Source organism: Anser cygnoides, chromosome 16 (genome assembly GCF_040182565.1).
Source record: "Anser cygnoides isolate HZ-2024a breed goose chromosome 16, Taihu_goose_T2T_genome, whole genome shotgun sequence".
Classification (NCBI taxonomy): domain Eukaryota; kingdom Metazoa; phylum Chordata; class Aves; order Anseriformes; family Anatidae; genus Anser; species Anser cygnoides.
Genome location: NC_089888.1, coordinates 15,456,108 through 15,481,595, shown reverse-complemented (window position 1 = coordinate 15,481,595; position 25,488 = coordinate 15,456,108). Strand labels below are relative to the sequence as shown.

General features: G+C 41.5%; 1 protein-coding gene across 4 annotated transcripts in view; it reads right to left on the bottom strand.

Moving 5' to 3' along the window:
• Nucleotides 1–4,280: 4,280 nt before the first annotated feature.
• The window catches only part of RALGAPB (Ral GTPase activating protein non-catalytic subunit beta), a 67,354-nt gene continuing 46,146 nt past the window's right edge, over nucleotides 4,281–25,488 (bottom strand). For all 4 annotated transcript variants that reach the window (XM_066978321.1, XM_066978322.1, XM_066978324.1 and 1 more), the window contains 11 exons: nucleotides 23,120–23,226; nucleotides 20,756–20,908; nucleotides 19,898–20,107; nucleotides 18,928–19,086; nucleotides 15,942–16,107; nucleotides 13,788–13,910; nucleotides 12,828–12,964; nucleotides 11,483–11,591; nucleotides 9,158–9,236; nucleotides 7,868–8,016; nucleotides 4,281–5,887 (listed from right to left, as the gene is read on the bottom strand). In XM_066978321.1, coding sequence (XP_066834422.1) covers nucleotides 5,694–5,887; nucleotides 7,868–8,016; nucleotides 9,158–9,236; nucleotides 11,483–11,591; nucleotides 12,828–12,964; nucleotides 13,788–13,910; nucleotides 15,942–16,107; nucleotides 18,928–19,086; nucleotides 19,898–20,107; nucleotides 20,756–20,908; nucleotides 23,120–23,226 — 1,586 coding nt within the window. In that variant the 3' untranslated portion in view covers nucleotides 4,281–5,693. The remainder of the gene's footprint in view (nucleotides 5,888–7,867; nucleotides 8,017–9,157; nucleotides 9,237–11,482; nucleotides 11,592–12,827; nucleotides 12,965–13,787; nucleotides 13,911–15,941; nucleotides 16,108–18,927; nucleotides 19,087–19,897; nucleotides 20,108–20,755; nucleotides 20,909–23,119; nucleotides 23,227–25,488) is intronic.

Genomic DNA, 25,488 nt, shown 5'->3' with positions numbered 1-25,488 from the left:
AGCCCCAGCCCCCGCTGCCCTACTACCTCCCTCCCGGCAGACAGGCCCTCAGTGACAGCGGGCAAATAACCGCACAGGGAGGGGAGACTTGGGACATTCACATCCTGTCCCAGCCCGCCTGTGCTCCCTGTGGCCAAGGAAAGGTTTTTTGGGAGGAGTTTTGGGAGCAGCAGCTCCTGGCACAGCCACGGCGGGTGAGCTCCAAGCAGTGCTCACTTGTCCCTACAAACCTAAGGTGACAGCAGAGACAGCGGCTGCTTTGTGACCAGAAGCTGTATTCCACAAAGCTAAAACTGGGGAAAAGCTGACAGAAAAGAAGCCTGGTCAATGAGATGCCAGGAGCAGTGGCAGGATAGCGTGGTGAGCACAGCAAAGGTTTCCTGGCCCCATGGGAGGTGAAGGGCTGGCTCTGCCTGGTGCTTTTTACTTCACTTTGCTGAAGAAGGAAGTAACCAGACCTTCAAAAAGAGCCACAGAAAACCTTTTCTGCTTTGGGACTGCAAGGAAGGACATGTTGAACCATCTGGAGAGGACCTGCCCTAAGCTTTCCTGGAGGCGATCCTGCAGAGGAGGTCAGTCTGGAATCCCACAGCAGGGAGGAGCAGCCAAAGCCCTTGCAAACAGAGTCAACAGGAAAACAGAAATCCTAACCACCACCACATTCGCGTTGCCCTGTTTAAGGTTTCTGAAAGGGTCATTTCAATGTTTTTCTTCTAGTCTGCGAATAGATTTCATGAAAAGCCCATGTCCCAAAGGCAGCTTTCTGTGTTGACGGCTGCTGCTTGTGCAGCCGCCCCACTGTTGCAGCCTGGTGCGTGCCAGCAAAGCGCTGAAATGGGCGGGCAGGGCCCTGCCCCAGCAAAGGCCGCAGCGCTGATTTGGGAAACCCAGGTGAAGGCGAGGGAGAGCTGTGCTGAGCACCCTGACTCCCAGGAAGCTGAGGGATGGTCAGCTGGCAGAACCTGATTCCTTGTTCCAGCCCTGCTTTCTGTCAGTGTTTTCCTGATTTCCAAGCTTGCTGCCTGCAAGCCTGCTGCTTGACCCTGCTGCTCCACTCCTCTCCTAATCCAAGTGATCTTGGAAATCCTTTATCCTTACAAAAAAGCTGTTTCTATGGCATTTGTGGGACCCTGCACTGCATTTTAACTCTACTGCTTTACTGCATCAACGTTCCAAGCCCCACAGTGTAATTCAGCCAGCTGCAAAAGCAGGTGGACCTGGGATACAGAGGAGGGCACTGTAAAAATGGAGAACCTTTGCATGGCAGGAAAACCAGGCCTCTCTCTAAAAGCAGTACTTCCAAGTCGTCATTCCCCTCCCACCCACTGTCAAGGTGCAACGTGATTTCCTTAAATATAAGCTTGTGCACTGTTACCATAGCTGCTGTGTAGTAGAGGGTGCGCAATTTTACTACATCTGTCTGCTATTGCTCTGGGAAACATCATCACTCTTGGTTGATATTTTCAACCAAAGGCATTGGAAAATATTAAAAAATCAAAAACTGCAAAGCTATTAGATAAGAATCTTTTAAAATTTATTGGACTAATTGTGTTACATTCAATATTTGATGTGTTTCTCCTGGACAAAGAATTGGCATAAATACAAACAAGCCTTTGTGTGCCTTCCCTAAACAAATAAGAGATAAAGTACTAGAGACAAGGAAACATAGTTCACATCTTCATATTTACATTTTGCCTTTACTTTACAACTTAGCGCCAGGAATATTTACAGAAAAATACAGTAAGAACAAAAAGATCATGTCTTGGCAACATACAGAAATTCATACAAATTGTATATGATTTGAAGCATGTGATATCTGGCATTCTCATTGCAAATTACTCCTGCTAAAATCCATGTGGAAAATGCCCGTGTTTTCCTTCAAAGACATCACTCAATTATGCAGTCATTAAATCACATCTAATTTGTCTATTAGATTGAAATTTAGCTCTCCTGTCTTTCTGAGCATGCAGAACCTTGCAGGGAAGAGATGCCCGGGCAGCCAGCGTAGCATCGAGAGCTGCTCTGCCCTACAGCCATCGTGCACGTGCTGCTGCCCGTGCCTACACCTTATTTTTCACAGACACCATCCTCTCCCCTTTGCTGTAAGTTTTTAGTGCTTTTTTAAAGTACCTTTAAGATGATTTCTTTAAATGAGTCTTTATTAAGGTACTAAAATTTCTGTAATGTCAACACCGCATTTAACAGGGTGACAGTTACCCTCCCTCTTTCTGCACCATTAAAAGGATGCCGTCACTTAAAGCAGAATCATGAACCCAACATGAAAGGTCTTATGTAAAAAGAAAGAGTCTCAGTTTAGTTGTGTCACCTTTGCAACTCAGCTTTTCTCACTCTAGAGCAATGTGCAGAAGGCTAGGATAATGTCACACTACACACAAAGAAAGTGGTCAATATTCATCCTCTCCGATGACTAACAATGCAAAACCAAGCCACGCAAGTTGTAAAATTGAAAACTCAATACAGTGGTTTGTGGTGGAAAAAAAAACAGAAGTCTGGAATCTTGACAGTAACATCACAACTGAAATCTCATATTTGCTCTAATTCTTTTGAAGAAAAAGCTCTAGGCTCCATCCTGGACTAACTGAAGCCAGTGAAGTTCGGCCGCAAACTTTGAGCAGACAAGGATTTTTTTCCCAGGCTGGTGGTTTACATTTTACGTCGATGTCAGCAGAGACCTCTGTGCACAGGGAGATGAGGGACGCTGCTTGTAGACACGCTCCATGGCATGAGTCTGCCACAGGCATTCACTACTGCAGTTTGCATCCAAACCAAATGGGATGACAACACATTTCAGGAATCAATGTTTTTATACTAAACTTTTATACTAAACTGTGACTTTCTTGAAGGTTCACCTTTCCAGACAGCAAAACCCAAAACTTATGGCTAGGTCATACCACTAATGTGTAAAAGTATTAAACAGCTGATTTTATAAATCAAATAAATGCCTACTCACCCAGGCTGCAGGATAAACAGCAACAGTGCATGCAAAAGTTACCTTCTTTCAAGATTTCTGAAACATCGCATTGCTTTCACTGTTATTAATGCTCAAGTGGGTGCTGTACTCATGATTTAGATGAAATATGGAAATAGACCAAAGAACTATTCTTCAGCCAAGCATAGGTCTTTTTAAAGAGTAGCATTTCAGGCAGTCCATTTGGCTATCTTGGACTTTGCAGAACATATCCAGGGCTCCTCCAAGTCCACATCTTTGTTACTGACTGTACCCAAGTACCTGAAGTATCTTTCGTAGCTCACTAGGATATAAACCAAAGATTCTGCATATAACATGCACTCGTAGCTATGGTATGTGGGTTTTGTTTTTAAGTTATTGAAGATGTGCAAACATTTGACTGCTGAGTATGTTTATTTTTGTTACACATGCATTGGTCATGCCTTTTAGTCAGTGGTTTAAAGTGTGTTTGGCCATTATTTAAATCCAATAGGTACATACAAAATGTGGGTAAATTTAGTATCCGTGCATTAAATTGATACTGGCAAAAGTTTAGCAGAGAAATGAAGCTAAATTTCCCTTCACAGCTTTGCCAATAAACCCAAATGCTGACTTGCAACACCTGCTGCCATTTGCAACCAGGGCATCACATAAGCACAGGCCAGCCACCATGCTTACTTCTACAATGGTTTTCATTCTGGATCAAAATCAAGAGCTCCTGAGTTGAGAGGCATGTATGCCTGTCCCCTTTAACAACCACATCTGTCACCCCAAACCCCTTTTGGTTGATATCCTGAAAGTCCTTGCACATGTATTTTTAGGGCCCTGTGTTTGCATTAGCCATGAAAAAAACACATGAAGAGATAGAGACAGAGTATGTCCTTGGCAGGTAAGTTACAATGAAACCATTAAGACTGTTTCAGGTCAGAACTGTTGCAAAAATTAACTCTGAAATATCAAAATTAAATGACTCACAGGCATTATTGCAATACATATTAAAAAGCTTCTGAAAAATAACTTACATTCCTACTTACATTTATACTCTTATACTATCTACTTATTGGAAGGAGAAGAACACATGCTGCTGCCAGTGATCACAAACTGCACCTACACAGGAGCATCAGTGATGATTCATTACTGCAACACAAGTTAAGATTGCGCTGGGAGCTTGAAAGCACTCCCAAGAATGCAAATGCCCACTGCAGCTCTTATATTCCCAGTATTAAATTTGTAGTTGTAAACATCTTTTCCCAGCACAACCTTCAAGTCCTGAACATATGAGAAAGCAGTGATCTGAAAAAGAAAGTACGCCTTTTACTTTTTTTTTTTTTTTTTTTTTTTTTTTTAAGTTTTATCTGCATCCTCATTCAAAAACCTACTCCCAGAGGACAGCTTGTTGGCTGTGAGCTCAGCAGACAGCAATGTGGCCACAGAGGTAACAGAACACTTGAACTGAAGTTGCCAGTGGCCAAAGAGAACTGAATCCACACTGGCCTGTTTCAAATGGGATGAAAGCCAGCAATTCATGTATTTTACCTGAGTAGGGTCAGGAGAGACACCAGCAGTCTGAAGGAAACCTTCTGACCTAGGAGAAAAGGAACCACTGCTGCCGACAGTGAGAAAGCACAGTAGCTTCAAAACAATTTTAAGTTATAACTCCAAATGGACTTTCATGAAATAGCAAATTAACGGAAAAAAAGAAGAGCTCCTGAATTTTCTGTTTGAATTGTTTTACCCTTTGTAATAGGAGCTTCTGAGAAGTGTAGAAGCTGCAAAAAACACTTATGCTATAAAAAAAATGGCAGGCAGGAGGCAGCCCCAGAATCTCAGATTTCAAGCCAATGGAAGGAAAGCAAGCAATGTTTACGCTTTTAATGGAAACGGTGACTAGGTGCTATGGACCCTTCAAAATAAGTATTGCACAAAAAATAAAATCAAGCTGCTAAAATTAAATGTGACATTTTGCAACAGACCTGAAAGTCAAAATCTTGTTTTTATATGACCAAGAACTCTTATCTAGTAACAACTTATGTTTGAAAGCCCGGTAATTTCAGGTGTTGTGTTCATTCTCAGTATGACAGAAATGCTGTATGCAGATAGACTCATGCCCAACCAAGGAGGATACTGTAAAATACAGCATCTTGCCTACGAATTTCATGATCTGATATTTCCGAACATTTTTCCTCCTTTTGGTACACAAATTGGTTACAAGCAGCGAAGTATCTTCTGTTGTACTCTGAAGGGGGGTTGAAAACTTCTCAAGTTCTTGCAGGGATAGTCAATGCTCAGAAAGAAGTCTCTCCTCAAAGGAGAGACCCTGCTCCTTTCTCCTTTAACAAGAGGGTGTAGCAAGGTGTCTGAAGGCAGGTTTGTTTGTATTTTGTTATCCATACTTATATGCAGAGATATTTTTGTTTTGATCGTTTTCTCACAGAATGAGACAGTTCCTAATTAGTCTGGAATAGATGATTGGGTGAAAAGATTATGTTGCGAGCATCCAGGAAGATTGGAATTCAGTAATCTTTTGAGGGTAGGTGAACTGAGTCAATATCCCAACTGCAATGTTTTTGATTCATTTCTCATTCCTCCCACATGGTAACTGCTGACTTGTGCTAGAATATGGGTTTCCTGAATTCCAGAGGGCTGAGGAAATTTGTTGTTATTTAACTGTTTTCATTACTGTAGCCACCAAGCTCTGATCTGATTGTCCTGGAAGGATAATGGCCTAGGCGTTGCAGTTCTTGAGCCCAACCTCCTGGAAAAGTGAGGTATAAAATTCTGGCTCCAGCTGCCTGTTCCGGTATTTATTGACAATGTCTGCTATTTTCTGTTTTCGGCGGACATGTGGGGGGTTGTATGAATCACTTTCCAGCCTCTTTCTCCGACAAATATTTATTACTGTTTGTCTCACTAGAAAACCTGAAAAAGAAACAACATTGGAATCAAGTTTAAACAAATTAAGTTGTGCCCCTGTGTTGGTTTCACAGATAAAGAAAGTTTTGGGTTCTACTCCATCTAGAAACCTAGGGGAAGATGCTTAGCAGCACCAAGTCAAGAACTTTTCTGAAAGACCAGTTGGTAACAGATAATCATGGTCCCCAGGGCTGTGAGACCATTCTACTGTCAAACACAAATAAGAAAGGGACAAAGTCTATGATACTCTAATCCAGCTGGAGGAGAAGGAAGATTTCCCTGCTTTGCCAGTGCTGCACAGCAGCCTGCAACAGCTCCCTCAGGACCAAGTGGGGAAACAACGTAGGACCCCAACACCATAAGAGCAGTATGACAGCTCAAGGCTACGTTGCATGAGGACATGTGGAGTTCAGCTGGGTCTGAGGTGGCAACAGGTAACACTGGGGAGCCATATGAGCACTGATAACAGCAAGAATACAGAACCCATCACAGCACCAGCAGGGATGACAGAACCATCCTCTCTGAATGGGGGCAAAGAAAGACTATGGGTTGTGGCTAGAAACAGTTTTCTCTGCCCTCATGGCTTTGCCACAGCTATCGCCCTTCCCTAACTCATACTTCTGCATATGGCTGGGAGGAGAAGGTTCAGAACCTAAGTAGCTAATATTTAGGCAAAACCAGCAGTAAACTTTCTTCTACTCCAAAATTAAATTCATATGCAACTTTTATGAAAAAAGTGTCCGTTAACTCATTTTCTGCCTATAGAAGTGTCAGTGAAACTGCAACAAACACTGCTTGCCTTATCTAGAGGACCTGATTCCTGACAACCACAAATGCTGAACTTAGAGGTCAGACAAATTTCACTACGTTCTGCTCCAGAAAAGACAGCACAACCCTAAGAAAACGCACCGTGTTCTTTATTAGTATAAGCCATTGTCATCAGCTGAATTCACAAAGTTTATCTGAAAGCCCAAACTGGCTTTAATTTCCCCATCACTGAATGACATGCAAAATCAGAACCTGGAAGTCACCCCCCAACAGATCCCTACACAACATTAGCTTTATGGTTATGTGCAAGTACCCTAATGTGAGTTTATTCATTTCGATCGGCCCTGGGAATAGCTTTTACTGGAGTAAGATTTCCAGTTACTGAATCTATAATAGCACAGATACCCAAGATTGAGTCATTAATATATCCAGGAACCCAGAAGAAGGTGGATAGCACACATGCACCCATTAACACAGGCCTGACAATCTCTGTGGCTTTTAATTGCAATCCTATTTCTAAACCGCAAGGACCAAACACAGCATGCTAGCACAATTCAAAATTCAACACTATCCTCTGGTAGTCAGGTAACATCAGCACCTTGGCCCCCAGTGATAAACATTTTTGAGCCACATTTCTGATCTCTCCCACCTAAACTGCTCCTTTTCCTTCCTCCATTACTACTTCCATGCCCTCACCTGATTCCTACAGTTAGAGTGGAGGCTACAGCTCAGCCGACTGAGCAATGCTGCCAGCTAACTGCTAAGCACCTGCTCCCTCTGCTGTTCCTGCTTCCACTGTTGCTGCAAAAAGAACAAAATAAAGATGTGCTGTCATGCCCGGTACTTCTTCCAGTGAAAAATTCCAGACCATGCATTTTGCAGATATATCACCACCCACACACCACAGTCCCTGAGCTATCCTTAACTCTGTTCTGTATTAAATTGCTGGGATTAGCCAGATTTCACACTAACAGCATAACAGAAAAATGGAAACACACAGCATGAACAAAACTGGAATTAACACTCCTTTTGTATTTACTTTTTGTGAAGGAGTACAAACAAAAATGTTGCTGGCAGGGTAGTTGCAATGTTCTGTGATGGTAGAGTTAGTCAACGCCAAATGGGATGGATTGGACCAGTCACTGAAATGCCTCCATGTGAGAAGAAAAAAAAAAACACAAAAGAAAACACAGGTGTTCCTAAACATCTTTAGCTTACCAAGAGCTCTCCTACTGACTATCATTCCATCCACCAATGGGATAACCATGTTGAATTTCCCAGTTGCTCCTTGTAGTTTTATTCTGAATAAGCCAGTGTTTAAAGGATGGATGAAGATCACAGGAACTTCTTTCTCAGGAATGGCAGATCTTAAGGAAAAATATATGGCTGTTAAATCTAGTTCATCAGTCTAGCAGTGTTTCAATTAAAGCGGTCATTTTTCATCCATAGATTAAGTGTTAAAAGGATGCTAAAAATGTCTTGTGGCTAAACCAGGAGGGAGGGCAGGGGGGAAATGAGTCTTGATAGAGATGAGCCTGGGGGTGGAGTCCCAGGGTTGAGGGTGAGGGCAATGGCACAACTGAAGTGCGTCTACAGCAATGCCCCTCACTACAAGAAGGACATCGAGGCCCTGGAGCGTGTCCAGAGAAGGGCTACAAAGCTGGTGAAGGGCCTGGAGCACAAGTCCTGTGAGGAGCGGCTGAGGGAGCTGGGGGTGTTTGGTCTGGAGAAGAGGAGGCTCAGGGCAGACCTCATTGCTCTCTACAGGTACCTGAAAGGAAGGTGTGGGGAGCTGGGGGTCGGCCTCTTCTCACAGATGACTAGCGATAGGACTAGAGGGAATGGCCTCAAGTTGTGCCAGGGGAGGTTTAGGTTGGAAATGAGGAGACATTTCTTCTCAGAAAGAGCAGTCAGGCATTGGGACGGGTTGCCCAGGGAGGTGGTGGCGTCACCGTCCCTGGGGGTGTGTAAGGAAAGGTTGGACATGGTGCTTAGGGACATGGTTTAGGGGGTGACATTGGTGGTAGGGGGATGGTTGGACCAGATGATCTTGGAGGGCTTTTCCAACCTTAATGATTTGATGATTCCTGTGTGCATTCTCTGGACCTAAAATCAGTTATATCAACTATACTGTTTCTATGATCTTCTGTCACCAGAATTTCAAAGTCCTCCACATAGGGCTTTAAGCCTCATGACATGTATGTAGCATTAACTACCTCACAAGGGAGAAAATCAGGAAGGATGCTGATCACAGACTGAATAATAAAACTACACATTCTATTATTTAATTTATGTTTACACCACAGCAATATGAAAAACCCTTTCATATTTTTTTCCCAACAGAAACACTAAAGGAACTCAACTGTCTTTAATAAGACTGCCTACAGTTTTGGGGGTTCCCTGTGAAAGCTGAAGAATGTAAATAAATTCATTTATGGCTTCTGAAGTGCAGCCTAGACTGTTGTCCGCAAGAATCTAGAAAAATAATGAAAATAAGAGTAGTCTTACCTTACGGAAGTGCTACTGTTGGCTGTAGTTTCTACACCAGTGCTCGTCTCAGACATCAGATCAGGGAGGGGGAAGTTTTCTATGTGAAAAGGAGGCACGGAATAAAGTTTAACTACCCCAGTTTTATTTATTTAGGTACCAAGAAAGATGAGTTATCACTAGTTAAAACGATGCAATCCTCAAGCATTTATGCCATGAATGTTCTGGAAACACAGCTGATGCCAAGTCTTTTGCTGGTCTGTTTTAAGCATAAGCAGTACATGGAGTATACAGGCACACCTCATTCATCCAGTGCTCAACGGATTAGGTAACCCATGTCCCAGACCCTCAATTTTCTTAATCCCAAAGGTCAAAATCTCCAGAAAAACAATGAGAACAGGAAGGAGCTGAAGTGTTTCACAACAACAAGAAAAACTTTCAAATTATTATTCAGTAGCTTCTTTTCCCATCTGCAAATATCAGCCTCAAAAACAGTGCTTGGAACTTCAAATGATACCACTGCTCACATCTGTAGTTCCTTTGAGCACTCCACATAGGAATAACAGTTTGCTCTGGCAAACGTGGCATTGTTCCTTGAGTCCAGTCTCTGCAAATCCTCACCATAACCTACCCCTCTGTTGCCTTGCACTTGGTAACAAGTCCCTGGATAATGAAGGTGCAGAAGGAATAAATAAGAACTTGAATCCCTGGAACGGGATTGTGGTAGTTGCATCCATTTTTTTTTTAGGGGCTGAAGCTTAGAAAGAGTGTAAGGCCCAAAAATACTTTCTGGCATTAGAACTGGGGTGTTGAGTGCACCCAAAACCTGGATCTAGCAGAGGAAGACAATGGGAGGGGTGGGGGTGCGCACAGAAGTATTTTGAGATGGAGCAAGAGGGAGGACTGGCAGTTGGCACAAGGGCGATAGCCTAGACTACAAAGTCAGTTTTTTCCTCTGTCCAGATTCATAAAACATAAGACAAAAGCCAAAAATGTAAGCAGCATAAGGCAAAGCCTCTGGGCTAGGAGAAACTTTCAAGAGCCTTCCCTCAGTCATCCAACTGCCAGTCTTACTGAGGCTCACAGACTCATTTCTTCATCTTCAGGCCCATAGCTCTGGGAGATTCCCATGGCTGCTGAAAGAAGCAGCTGAGCAGAAACATGCGTGTGTAGCAGTCACTGTCTCTCCAGTGAGCTGGCTTTAGCTATCACCCACAAAGGGATAGCAGCTCAGGAACAGAAGGGGTTGAGGGACTCCCGGAGCTAAGGGAACACCCTCTGCGCCAATGGTTGGGTAAGGAGGTGATGCTGCAGAACTTGGTGTGTATTTTGATCCCAGGCAAAGCTCTGCACTATGTGCTGTGGACAAGAAAATATTTGTGTCAGAGACCTTGGTAGGAAAGGAAAGTTTACACCTGCAATTAATGGGAAGCCTCCTCTGATCTCTTCTACTCACTTGGTTGCTTTCCTCTGGGAGGAATAGGAGTTAATTGAGGTCCTCTCTTACTGCTAAACTAGGAACTAGGATTAGAAACAAAGGCAGAATAAACAATGTAAAATAGAATCTGTTGCTGGCAGCCTTACAGACACTACCAAGCTAGGTCAGTACAGACATGCTCTCACATCACACTAAAGCCTGGCCCATGGCTTCGAACCAGCATGCAGAAATTCTTGGGGACGAAGGACTCCTCGTGCCTGGGGGACAGCTGCCCACCACTGTCCACATTATGGCTATAACAGAATGGACGAAGCTGGGTCTCTCCCAGGACATTCAGCATCCAGAGTCAGGGAGGAAACAACAACCCAACGAGCATTAATTTAGCACAAGGAGCAGGACACTGCCTGAATAACGGCATGTAGAAAGGAAACTGGACCACACAGCACCATCCAAACTGGCACCCTGAGCAAAGAGTAAATGAGCCCTCCCACAAGACGGATCAAAGTAGAAAGTTTCAAAGGTACCATCAAAACAAGGAAGCTGATGATCCCTTCAGCACAAAACCAGCTGATCAAAAGTAAAACTAGACAGAACGTCGTTTTTTTTAAAGGAAACATAACAGCTCCATTCTGAGTAGACAGCAGCTGAGAAGAACTCAGTAACGGGGGCGCACACTAGCCTTATACATTAAGCTTCGGGAGAGGGTGCATATCTCCAGACCTATATCCAGCGATTCATTTACACCTCATGGACCATCACTTAAATATCAGAACAGTTTTAGAATCTTAAGTGTCAGTTACAGAAATTAATAATGATTTAGCATTCTTTAACAGAGGAATGAAACCAATTTTTTTCCTCTGTTTTTCTGTTCTGTTGCTACGCTAATGAACAATAAGAATTCTACGCACCTATGTCATCATAACGTTCAACCCACACCACATACACTTTGGTTTCAGGTCCCATTGGTGGAATGGTCCGGCCCTGAGGCACCTTCTTGGATCTGGAAGTAGGACTGAGCTGTTTTGAACACAAAAGAAAAGCAGCATTTGCAAACACCATAAGTCCAGTAATTTATCTATAGCATCTCCACAGTTGCTCCTTAGTCTTTCAGATCTCAGACAGGTACAACCTCCGCCAACGATTAAGATGGGACAGCTGCAGTGGAACTACCCACTTAGAAGCAGTAATTTGGGTCTCCACAATACTTGTATTCAACATAAATGAGAGAAAAGCCTCTTTTTTCTTTAGACATTGATAACAATGTCAATTATCCCTTATTTCCCAGCTTTGTTGCATATATCTGAGCTGCACTCAATTCAATTGCTCTATGTTCCCAGGAAACATGCACGTGCACTGCTGTTTTCCCATGCTATTGTGGAAGACCCAGCACATCTATCATGGCAGTGTTTTATGATATTTCCATTATTATTTCAATATTTCAGAGCAAATCTGCATACTGCCCAAGGAAATGCGCTTTTCATTGCTAATTTCCCCATCCAATCCAGTGAGCTACACTAAAGTTCCTGCCTTACACTTGAATTTATTTGTCCCCAGTTTTACTGTGTTTCTACTAATAGCCAATTTCTGCAGTAAGTCCAATAAAAATGCATTCAGGCAACTGCAATTATTTAGATTAGTCATTTAATGATCTTAAAAACTCATCCATTTTTTTTAAACATTCTCAAAGATCTTAAATCAATAACTAAGTACATTTGGAAGTGAATTTTATACAGTAAACAAGCAGCTGTAAATCCTTTAACTGTTACAGAAATTCATCGTTTTCTGTTTTGCTACCATACAAAAGCAACTTCACATTTGATAATTCAGCCACAACTGACCCATGCTATTTTAAACTGGCAAAGTATGAGAAGTCTTCATGTCAATCCATCCTACATTTCCAAGCATGGACTGGAGTCTGAATTACTTTGTAAATACTGCATACACTTTTTCCTGCATATATTTCAAAATTTAAGTATGCAGGAAGTTTCTACTTAGTACTGTTTAATTTATATTAATTTATATTTAATTAATGTAATCTACCAATCTCCTACTGCAGGTGCAAATGCTAGCAGGACTGAAGCTGTTGTTAATAATTAACATCTAAGAATGAGTGACTCCAACTGCTAGGAAACTGAATCGTATACTATCAAAAATGCTGTAGGATTGCCAGTGTGCTTCTTCAAAACAAAGTAAAACATAACAAACCATATCAAAACAAAAGAAAGCCATTTTTCAGTGCAAGTTTTGCCTTACCCGATGAGAGGGATTAAGATTGTCTGTATGATTGGGGAAGAGTTCAAGTGTCAAAGATGGCTGCTTTAATATTCCTGGCAGCAGATCCATGTTGGAGTCACTTTCTTGGTCAGAGACATTGCTTTCCAGTGAATCAGCTGTAACCGAAAGAAATGTGAATTTTGTCTTACCTTCTGCCAAAAAAACTAAGTTGTCATCATATGTACAGTTGCGCAACTGAAAAAGGTGAGGTTTTTGAAACCTTATATACATGGATATACAGTCAAGTCAAAATAGAACTCAAATCAGGGAGAGTTCAGCAGTGGACAATTTACAGTCATTCTAGAAACTGAATGGAATTAAAGCACTCCCTATGGATTTTAGAAGCATCCTGTCTGATTGCATGGTTTCCTACACAACACAGTCTCTTCCTTTCTATGGATATAACTTCCTCAAATAGACTTCTGCGCACTGGTTCCAAAGACTTCATGAAAGCTCTTGCTCACCTACAGAGCAATTAGGCAAATACTCCTCCATGAGTTGCAGGAACATGTCATCAAGAACAGTGAAAGGAAATAAAGACATCAAGGCACTGCCAGCTGAACTGCTCTGAACTCATTGGCAGGGATGGGCTTTTTTTTTTTTTTTTTTTTTTTTACAGTATCATGACTGCAGACCAAACTCAGATGTTCAACCAAACACACCGAGGCAAACAGATACTGTCACGCAAACCTGGATATATACTGAGGCCTAGACTGAGAAAAAGTGGTACAGAACAGATACTGTCTCAGAAGGAGTCAAAAACTCCTGGATATTGGATATTTAAATCAAAATATCAGTACTTTTCTGGCAGGGATCTTGCTATTCACACCACTAGTTTGCTTATTTGGTTTCTGCTTCCGACACAGCTTTCTAGATAAAAAAAAAATCGTTCTTTTCTTTTTTTTCCCCCTCTAAATAGCATGCACAAAATGATCTTACTTAGGGACTCCACTGGTGATGGGACAACAAAAGCTATTTCTGTCAAAGCATCAGCATAGTAGAGCACCTTCTTCTGCCCATTGAAGATACTTGCCCCAACATCTTCTGAAATAATTACATCGTCTGAAACAGGCAGAAAAGGAAAGTTAAGTTAAGAGGCAGGTTTACCTCTCTGTGCACTTCCTCAGGAGACGACCTTCAAATACAAGGTAAAATGAGAAGAAATCATGCAAGTCTCATTCTAAAATCAGAAGATTTCACAGTCAATTTTCATGGCGAACAACCACTCTCAAAGAAATTTTTTTGATATCTTGAAGGAAATAGCATTTTGGGTTGGAAATTTCATTTTGAAAATATTTAAATTATACTTACTTTATCATATTTTCCTTGGATTCAGTAGTCTGTTCAGTAGTCAATAAGTAAGCATCTGCTACAAGCATTCATTCAGTAGCTATTTATACCCATTTCCTCTAAGACAGACACCATTCAGTTTGTCAATAAATTTCCAAATGCAGCTTACAGCATTTACAGCTTCAGCCAGACACTATTCTGGAATTTAAGTCAATTTCTATAGATTCTTTGATGGAGCCATGCTATAAGTAAATTAACAAAAACACCTTTTCCTTCCCCATGCCTCCTCCAGAAAGAATCGCAAGGGCTTTAAGCTGAATTATCTCTCTGCACCAGTTTACAGAAGAGCCCCTGTAATAGCTGCTTCAGCAAAACCACTGGAGCAGAGAAATTCAACACTCTGACACAAAGAAGTGGCCAGAGGCATGCAGACCTCTGAGTCATGCTTTACCAACAGGGAAGCATTCCTGCATCTCTCAAGCCCATTGCTCTCAAGGAGCATCATCTCAACCCAAATCCAATTGCTTCTTTGCCTTTGCGGGGGGGGGAGGGGGGCCAAAACACATGCTCGTGAATTTATTTTAATCACATCTCACTGGAAGCTCTTTTAGGTTTGTGTTTTTGTTGTTTGTTTTTGTGTGTGTTTTGCTTTAAGCAGAACCATCCACAAATAGAAAACACATTTAAGAAAACAACATTAGTCACAGCAGAGAGTAGGGAAAAAAATCTAAGCATTCTTCACAAGCTTGTCCAAGTGTAGCGAGCAATGGCTAAAAATCTGAAGCAACAGATTTAAAGTAAAGGTGCAACTCCACTTGTTGATTTTTCCCAGCAGCAGAGCAGATTAGAAGCAGCCCTCCTTCACTCCCATTATTGGTTGCTTTTTCTTTTTTCTTTCACCAATTAATTAATCTTTTTGGTGGTCTATTACTTAATCCAAACAGCTGAAGTTCAAAGTGAACTTTTAACATCCACATTAAAAAGCACATATTAAAACAGGTTACCTCACTAATTCAGGGCACTGTCATCTGTGCAGTTGTATTGACAAATCCAACCGCAAAAAGAAGGGAGAGGGCTCTGCCTCAGAGTAAAGTGTAACAACCCCATCCTCAAAGAAATATTAAACCAAGCCCTGGCCATTTTGTAACCTCTCCTGACTTGTTCTGAGAAAGCCATGCCTCTGTTCTCTTAACTTCTCCCCAACATTTCAAACCTTCTATCATGCATAGTTTTATTCAGAAAAGCCTTTAGTTGGTCATAGTATAAGACAAGCCCAGAGGAGTTGTTGCTGTAGTGGAAAAGAACAGACTAAATTAAGCAGGACAGGAGAAGAGCTGTGTGTAGGCTGCAGCCTCAGTGACCTACAAACAGGGGCCTGTTTTCTTTACTTACTAGCAAGCATGATTACAGCTAACGTATTCATCAACATCTCATTTTAATCTACTTATAGAACATTAAAAATAAAATAAAAATCAGCACATCTGCTGATACGCACTATAATCTGTATCCAATTTCAGATGAATACTGGTTTGGGGTTATACATGAAGACCCACCGAGTCTGCCAGAAGTACAGAATACAGGTGTTTCTTGCTGAGACTACTTTCTCCCAACAACAAGCACTGACATTACTTTTCCTCGCTTTGGCTTGAACCTTAGTCTATTTACACATTCCTTTCTAGTAAATGTTCATGTTTATCCAAAAAAAAAGTACGCAGGTGCTCAGATAGGTATCTGGGAGAAAAAAAATATCCTAGAGGAGACAAAACATTTTAATTTAATGTTACACCATTTACCATGCCTTACCTTGTTCAGGTCCCTCTTCATCACTGCAGCTATTGATTGACCAGCTTGTTGAGACATGCCCAGTCCACCCAGGGTGCTTCCCTACGTCCACCGACCAGCCAAGAGACAGCAAGAACTCCAGGAAGTGTGGCTGAACAATTCTGGAAGACTCCATGTTCTTCAGGATCTGAAACAACCAGCAGCACTATGGTATGTACAGGAGACTCCAGGGAGCAGCTCTTCCCCTCCTCACCCCACCTTTGGTTTTGTAATTAAAAACATTGTGTCACTGAGATGGTTTTGCACAAGTACAGCTGTTTGGAACCCCAGGCTTCCTATATGGACACCAGTCCCTGCTGCCCAGCATCATTCATCCTGCTTGGCAATGTCCTGTTCAATCAAATCAGCTTTCTGCCATCATCGCTGAAGCCTGCAATCACACCACTATGCAATCACACCACTACAAATGGCAATTCTGAGGTTTATCCAGTCATCAGGGATAAACCACAGAACTGTTCAGTGTAGAATGTGCATTAGCAGCAGACATAAGAGAATTTTCACCATTAAATTGAGAGAAAACTTCAGGAGAAATGCATTTCACCACTTCTAACCTGTACCTGACACACTGTGATTTAGGGCACAGGGGCCTCACTGCACATTAAATTATGAAAGAGATTTTGCAAAACAATTTTCAGCAGGACTGAGCATGCACTTTAACCAAATGCCACACTATACTGTTCATTTTGAACCTTAATCCCACTTCTTATAAAGATCTGGGATGTTTCCACATCCAAAGACAATTCTTATCCCATTGTGACTGAGTGAAAATTGAGAGCTTCACCAAGTGGCATGCAGGGAGACGCAGATGATTTGTGATTTGATCCATCAAACCACTGGGATGTGGAAGAGGGAACACTGCATAATGCATCTGTCCTTCCTTTCTGGGCCACATGGAGTTTGTTTTGTGGCCAGAGCGTTTTTGGTTTTTGTTTGTACAGGGGCAGTGCGCTGGGACTCTGCCCTGGGACAGAGACTCTACTGGAGCAGAAACTGCACCATCAGGGACAGACCCTGGAAGGAAAGTGGAAGAAAAGCTCCCAGAGAGGAGGCTCTTCGTGCCCACGCGGTCCTGGCACCCAGGCCTAACACCTTGTACAATATTCAGCAGTGACCAGGCACACTGCACTGAAATATTACTGATATGCTCAATAAAGTCATAGCTGTGCTTCAGGATGAACTGAGATACAAAGTAGCTTAGAAAACAACAGCAGAAAACATGCCAGCTCAAGATTTACACAGATGCATGGTTTTATATCTAAGCTCCTTCAAAAGAAGAACTTACAGTAAAGTAAGGATGAAGGAGTATATTCAAAGGACCATTAGTGTTATGAAGTATCATGATATAAAAAGCATGGGGGCAGTTTCATTACCCTGTATAAATAAATTTGATGAGACCCCTCTAAATTGTAAATGCGTATCACCAGAAGAGAACATGTGGGGCTAATGTAGGAACACTCAGGTTAGACAACACCACTCTGGGCTGTGCAGCATCAGATAAAAATAGAGCTGACACCACTCCTCGTGAAAGGAGTGGGAATCACCTTGCAGAACAGAATTAGTTCCTGAGTTAGAGATGCACGAACACACACACTGATGAGAGCATACACATGGATGGCTGAGTAGGACTGTGCAGGCATCTCTGCTCAAAGCAGCATTGTTACTTGGCTTTGATCTCCTCCGCTCCCGACTTTTGACTTATTTCTGTTTTGTTTCTTTTCAAACACAGAAACAGCATCAGTTTTCTCACTCAGCTCAGTGCCGTAGAGATGAGTATCTTATCAACTTGACTGTGACTTTGCACAACCAAGAAGGCCTAGAAATTACTGCAAGATGTCCAAGGATCTGAAGCAGGAATGCCATCTTTATAACGTCTGTCTAAATGTGCCCAAAAGCTCTCAAATATAAAGATTTTTTTAAAATTGACATGGCAGAACTCTGAAGTACTGACTGCTAATTGGATATCCAAAGCCCAGCAAGTTCTGTAGGACTAAGTAATTTCTGCAAATAAATCTCACCTGTCTAAATCCATAATTACATGTAAACATCAGAGGAAAAAAGCATTCTGCTACCTCAGCAAGAGCATAACATTTCTGGAAGGCTGGTAGATATCAAACCCTGTATATCTTGTTAGCTAACTTTGGAGACCGTTTACTTGCTACTCAGAACCTTGACACGAAAACTCACAAACAGCATGATGCTGGCCTCAAGGATTGGTGGTGTATTACACTCAGATGTGGAAGGTGCTACTGTGTTCTGTCAATTGTATACTCACAGTACATGAGGGAACCACATGTTAATTATTTTTGAAGCTATGCTTCTGCTCTTTAGTATGACAATTACTAATAGAAATGAGGAGAAAGCACCACAAAAATATTTCTAACGAGCCCATAGCCTTCTTAATGTAGTGAGTTTCTAGGTCACAGTCTAGAGAAATCACAATTTAGACTAGCACAAATTAACCTGATCAACCTAATCGTATTTGAATGTAAATAGTATAACACAGAGACTTACAAAGCAGTAATACTTTTTTGTAAGAAGTTTTCATTCCTTTGACATACGTTGAGCATTAGAATCAAACCAAAATACCTGGATATCGCACACAGCCAGAACAAATTGCAACTTCCCTACGAACTGAGCCAACAAATCGAGCCAACAAATCTGAAACACATTTCTGGTATGAATCTTTGAATTCTACAAAGAATATATTTTCATTAATATACATACAAAATGTTTTATCAAGACCTCACAGAAATCCTAGATGTAGATAATAATGTACTTCAAACTACAGATGAAAAGGTATGCAGTCATTTGTTACAGCTCACATAGTAAATAAACACAAAGCTCAAAATCACTGTTTTCAGTACTCTGTTCTAGTCACTAGCAGTGATGCTTTGCTTGCATGAAGATTACCAGAAACAAGACAAAAGACTAATCACTCCAAACTTACCTCCTGGCTTGTTTTCTGGCCTGCCTTCATGTAGAAAACAAAAACAGTATCAAAAGGACGACACGGTAGTAAATCCAAGTAGCCAAGGTCATCGAAAAACCCAGGAAGAGCAGGGTCAAGAGCAATCAGGTGAGGAGGTAGACGACTGTTAGCAGGCTCCTATTCAACAGAGTTCAACAGCTTAAAAAAATCTTTCATATCAGAAAAGTTCTTTATGGCTTTCATAATGATCCATTCAGAAAAATAACATTTTGCTCAAAAAAGAACACTCCCACAACAAATGCAGCAGAGACTTTCAAAATACTACACGACTATGTACAATCACATTGTATCTAGTTTTGTATTAGTATCTCATATCAACAATATATAAAATACCAAGCACTTTTATATTTTTGCAAGAGCTCCATTGCCTATAAATGTCGACAGTATTCTGGAAAAAAACACAACAAATAAAAGGGAAAATCCACAAGTAAGAGGCAGAATTTCAATTTAAGGATGTGGATTGTCTCTATAAACCATTGTTACTTTAACTTCAGAAAGAATAAACTCTACAATCTACATGTACTCTAAAGTGTTTATATATTGTTAAACCACTTCAACACAATAATCTCTGTAACAGAACTTCTAAGGGAGTTGTATTTTAGAAATGCTTACAAAGTAGCCCTAACTCAAACCGGAGAAATAGTGTCAGATATAACCAGGTGAATGTGATAGTTTTTGTATCTACTGCACAAATACAGATAGAGCCACCTATTCAGAGCATGTTCAGCTTGAGTGTGGCCTTTCACAACCCTGTTCTTAATCCTGGAAGACTGAAGTTCATCACCTTACTCAAATAGACTACAGCACAACAGCAGATAGTATTGCACAAAAGATCTTCCACTAACAAAACTTAAGTTTTCCTCTTTTGCTAAGCCAAGCCATATGGGTACTGATGCCATCAGTATAACACTAAGAAGTATCAGATCACCTTCAATGCCTCTAGAGACAGAAACCCGAAGTGAGAGAGGAACAGGCGTGCTGTCTGGAACTCCTGGGCTGCTGGCGGGGGCTTACACTCTGTAATCGGATCAGGAAAGCTCTTCTTACGCCACTCCTCTTCACTTTTCTGATCTATGGAAGTCTCAAAAATAATCTGCTGGGCCATGCCATTCCTCAGCTTCTCATGTCGCTCTTCAAGCTGCAATACAGTGCACAGACATGAAACGTTGAGTTGACTCTACTATGATCTCTCTCAAACACAACAGCTCCATCATTTAGCAAATCTGTAAGTCACGTGCAGGAGCAGCTGCAACTCCACCAGCATGATGTGTACTGAAGTACTCTCAACAAGACCTTGCGCAAGGTTACAAGGTGAATGTCTCAACACCCTGTTTGCATGGGAGAACTGTTGCAAATTATGGACCCGGTTATCAGCAACAGCCTCTCCCTTTTAAGTGAACAGAAACTAAAGTGAATCTGGCATTGTGAAGCTTTAAAATACTTTTATTTTTACACACACACCCCACACACGGGCATCGGTGTCCTTTCAAAAATGCCATTTACATTTCCCTAGAAGATGCAACAAAATGCAAACGATTTCTTCCTAGCAATACCAGGATATTAGAATCTGGAATAAAATGTGTTGAGCAATGCTCCTCAAGAACACATTCAAGGCACTGTCATCTTCCTGGGGAAATGCACAGATTCATTTGTTCACAGTTTGTTACTCCGTTAATATGAATCAGTCAAGCTGAAGAATTATACCATTTACAGTAAGAAGTTAGTGTGATTCATGAACAAACATAAAACAAGAGCAAAATGAAGTCAAAGATTAAAAGTTACTTACTTCCTCATTCACAATTTCATGTAAATCAGGAATGCTCAAGTCTGCTTTCACAAATGGGATCTTGTCTACTTCTTCAGGAAAAGGGCGGTGCTTGACACTGTATTTTAATCCAACGTCATTTTTAGGAGCTGGTCGAGGTTCTGGTACAAAAGTCTGTCAAAAAAAAAGGGGGGGCAGGGATAGTTTCACTCAGGGCATTGCATCATTAGACAACATATAATGGGAAATGTACCCTCCTACCACAAGTTTACTAATTCTTATATGAGAGGTATCATTAAAAAGCATTCAGTAATACTTTTAGAATAGACTTGTATTAAAAGTGTCACTGTAAATTCAAAAAAAGAAAAAAAGACACTGTTTCGCTTTTTGTGGTGATTGTAATCATGGTACCTATTATACTTGCTTACCATCTAACCTCTAAGCAGTTGCAAATCCTAATAAAATGGCAAACAATCCTCTGCATCAACAGAGGAATAAGCAGCAGATCGAGGGAGGTGATCGTGCCCCTCTGCTCTGCCCTGGTGAGGCCCCACTTGGAGTACTGCGTCCAGGTCTGGGGCCACCAGCACAAGAAGGACAAGGGTCTGTTAGAGCAGGTCCAGAGGAGGGACACAAAGTTGATCAAGGGGCTGGAGCACCTCTCCTATGGAGAAAGGCTGAAAGAGCTGGGGCTGTTCAGCCTGAAGAAGAGAAGGCTCCGGGGAGACCTCATTGCAGCTTTTCAGTACTTAAAGGGAACTTACAAAAGAGATGGAAAGTGACTTTTTACTCAGGCAGATAATGTCAGGAAAAGGGGTAATGGCTTTAAACTAAACGAGGGGAGATTTAGAGGTTAGGAGGGAATTCTCCACTCAGAGTGGTGGGGCACTGGAACAGGTTGCCCAGAGAGGTTGTGGATGCCCCTTCCCTGGAGGTGTTCAAGGCCAAATTGGACGAGGCCCCGGGCAATCTGATCTAGTGGGTAGCATCCCTGCCCATGGCGGGGGGGGGCAGGTTGGAACTAGATGGTCTTTAAGGCCCCCTCCAACCAAAACCATTGACCCTGATACAATTCTAACAGCTTTTTCAGAATCCTCTACTTTAACCCTACTGACTATGATGATGTCAACAAGTCAAGCTGAGAAGTCCTAGAAGTGAACAGCAGCCATGCTGTGGGTCAGGAGTGAGATGCCCTGCTAAGGTATCAAAAAGACTTGCATTATCTATTTTAATGTAATTTTGACATTGCTATTGTATTATGTTACACCACGTAATTCAAAAAAGTTACCAATGAAAGCAGCAGAAGGTCTAGTTGCAGGTTTGCAGGTGCATAAGATCAAGCAAGCAAGACCTTTATACCTTGAGGGCTGCTTTATAAATTTATTTACAACCCAGTACACTTGAAAAGGGCAACACTTAAAGTTACGTAATGCCTTTAGGTTAGAACAGTTCCCTTAAAACTGGTAGGAAGATCTCCAGCCAAGATGTGACTTGTCCTTTGGTGACTGAGGCAACACACTTGGACTGACGCTATTTAGCAAAACGCTTCAGCTTAATTGACAGCACAGCTCCAAAGGCATCAAGTGAAGGGTCTTCCCAAAGGCTGCTCTGCAGAGATCAGAGTCATCTAAACGTTAACATGACAGCCGAGACTGACAGGCCCACATTTCAGCTACATTATTATTTCCTGTATTTTACTGAGGGTCATAGGAAGACTTTCAAGATTTGGAGATGTTTACAAACAGAAAGAAATTTTGGTAACTGAAGGATGTACTCCACTAGGCAACTGCAGTAAGAGAGTCTACTTTAAAATGAGATTGGGCTATTTCTCCTTTACTATTCCTGTCCAGAAGCATTCCATCTAGAGTCCAGAGTCCATCTAGAGTCCGTCTAGAGTCCAGAGTCCTTCTAGATAGATTTTTTTCCACTGTAATTTTACTGCCATCTTTGCAACACTGGGCTTTGCAGTTAATAGCTGTTCTCTCTGCAGCATCTCATACTATATCTCCAGACTTTGTTTCTTCTGCTGCAAGGGCTTTGCCTGACATCCTAAAATCAGCACCAACACTCATGCCTACACAACTAAGCACACTGTACATTGCCCCATCACCTCCGAAGATGCTTTCAAAAAACAAGAAATATGGAGAGTTCCCCCTCCCACTCCCTTAAACAAACCTAGACAGCAACAGCGCTTTCACGGCCTGTATTTATTATTAATCACAAGTTGTAAAGAGTCACCAGAGATGTGTCAACATTACCTACAGCTAAAGGCCCCGTGGCTCAGCCTTAATGTATAATCACCAGTTCTGCGGGGCTGTCTCACATTAGTGGAATTTCTGCTGAACATCAGCAGTTAAAGATTTCTTTATGGGCTTTGATAGAGACCTTTTGATTTGCTTTAGCTCCTCTTGGTAAAAGACAGAGTTGCTGGGCCCATGCAAATCTTCCAGATGTCCCACGGATCAAAACCGTGACAGAAGGGAAAGAGTCATCTGTAAAGCACATGGGTTAAAAGAATAATACATCATCATAAAATACAAATACTTAATTGAGCAATAATTTAACCATAAAGAAACACAGTCATGATTACAGAGATTTTGTTTTCAACGAAAACTCCCTTCCTGACCCTAAAGACAACTTCTAGTGAGTAGAGAACACTAAGCATAATCCTCCTCTGTGCAGCAGAGAACTACTACTACCCAGTAGTAGCCAGATCTGCTGTTTCATCATTAAAAGTAACCTTCATCCAAATTCATGTAGATCACTGTTTCTCTCTCCAAGTTGCCCTCCGGAAATTAAAAAAAAATAAGAAGTTATTCAGCCACTGCCTCTTTAGGTATGGCAAAGGTCACATGGAAACACAGTTTCCATGATACTTCTGTGACTTTCTGTAAAGGTCCCCCACAAATAACGGCGATAAGAACAGTGGAAGAACAAGAGATAATGATCAAACTAAGACAAGGGAAGATTCTGACATGAAATGGTGAAAAAATTTATACCAGAAGGAGCTACGCACTGGAATATGGACACAGAGAAATTGTCCTCAGAGGTTTCCAAGACCTGTTGGGACAATGTCATAAGCAACCTGCTCCAAATTCAATACTGACCCGGTTCAGAGAACTGACCCTGTTCAGAGAACAGGAGGTTAGACTGCAGTTTAGACTTCAGTTCTCCTACAGTGCCTTTCAATTTGCATGATTGTGGTTCTAACACAGCAGGGATTTAAGTCTCTCTTCAAGATGTAAAGGCCACTGAAGTTTGCTACCTTCGCAGACTAATCACTGTAGTATAGTATATGTAGAGAGGTATACCTCTATAGCTTTTAATTTTATTTTAAAATGTATTTATATCTATCTTCTGTGCATTTAAACCATAAATTGACACCACCAGGTAACTACTAGATATGTATTTCTTCCCTGGTATTTCATGGGCAGCATACCGGAACGTACAGGGTACAGCACATTTACATAAGCAGACATATAAACCAAACCAGCTCCCCACAATAACCCACTTCAGTGGTCTGCCTCAAAAGTGATTTGACATACTTACACATTACTGCAATTAATCTTGTATTTCAAAGGGGATTTGTAAACAAGTTCTGCACAACAAGTAAGGCTAATTTAATTTCAGATTATAATAGCTTTACAGGATTCCTCAGTAACGCATTTAGCACAAGCAGAACAAGGATGAGATTTGCTCAGCTGTTCTGGCATGTTCTAAGCTGTTCCTGTCAGGAACACATTTGCTCAACTACAGACTGAGAGTGAACATATGGCAATGGCTCCCAGGATGAGCTGCAAGATCTGTTTAGTGATTCTCAACGAAATTGGAGCATTCTGGACCACAACTCATAAACTAACAGTTTTTCTCTTACTATCGGTAGACACAATCTGAGCTCATGATGCTAGTTCAGTGCAATCTCTGTTTTCAAGACTAGTATCTAGACTCAATCCTGTCCATAGATGAGGAAAACGCATCTGTGTGAGGTTAACATATCCAACAAACATTAGTCTTAAACGGAGCTAGTACAAAAGAGGAAATGGAGCTAGTACAAAAGAGGAGTTTCATCTACTCTTTTAGGTGATGCCTGGATACATGAAGATTCATAGGAGGGACTTAAGGCGATTAATTGTTCAGTTCAAAGCATCATGTCAATACCACCAGATTTGTTTAATGCAAGCTCTCCTTGGTCAAAGCATACAAGGCTAAAACAAGTCAGAAAGAAAAATTCAGCTCTGAAAGCCAATACTCTGTAACAGATCTCCTTTACAGTAGGTATCATCGATAGAACAGAATGGCATACTAGAAAGCTATAATGGCTCCTTAGCAACTAAAATTGTGCTGAAAGCACCCACAGAAACATTTAGTAACAAGAGACCTAGAGCAAGCAAAAGCAACTGTGCAAAGCATAAAGGTCTCACATGAACTACTTGCTGAGCACCAATCCCCATCAAACCTCCTATACTCTTAATGTTTTTCCTTCTTTTATAACATGGATCCATCGGCTACAATTTAGATGGCAGTCACCTGCAAGTATCTGGATAAAAAACTGCATGAACAATTTGGGTGAGCTTATATATGTTTGACTATCACTGACACTAAAGTTACTCCAGCCACTTCATTCCAGAGCAACATTCTGCTCAACGGCACATCCACAGAACAGGTAAGCCCCTGAAATGTGAGAGGTGCTTGATGAAGCACCTTTATTTTACAGCTGCATGCAGAGAGTTTTAACTAGAGGAACAAGGGAAGAG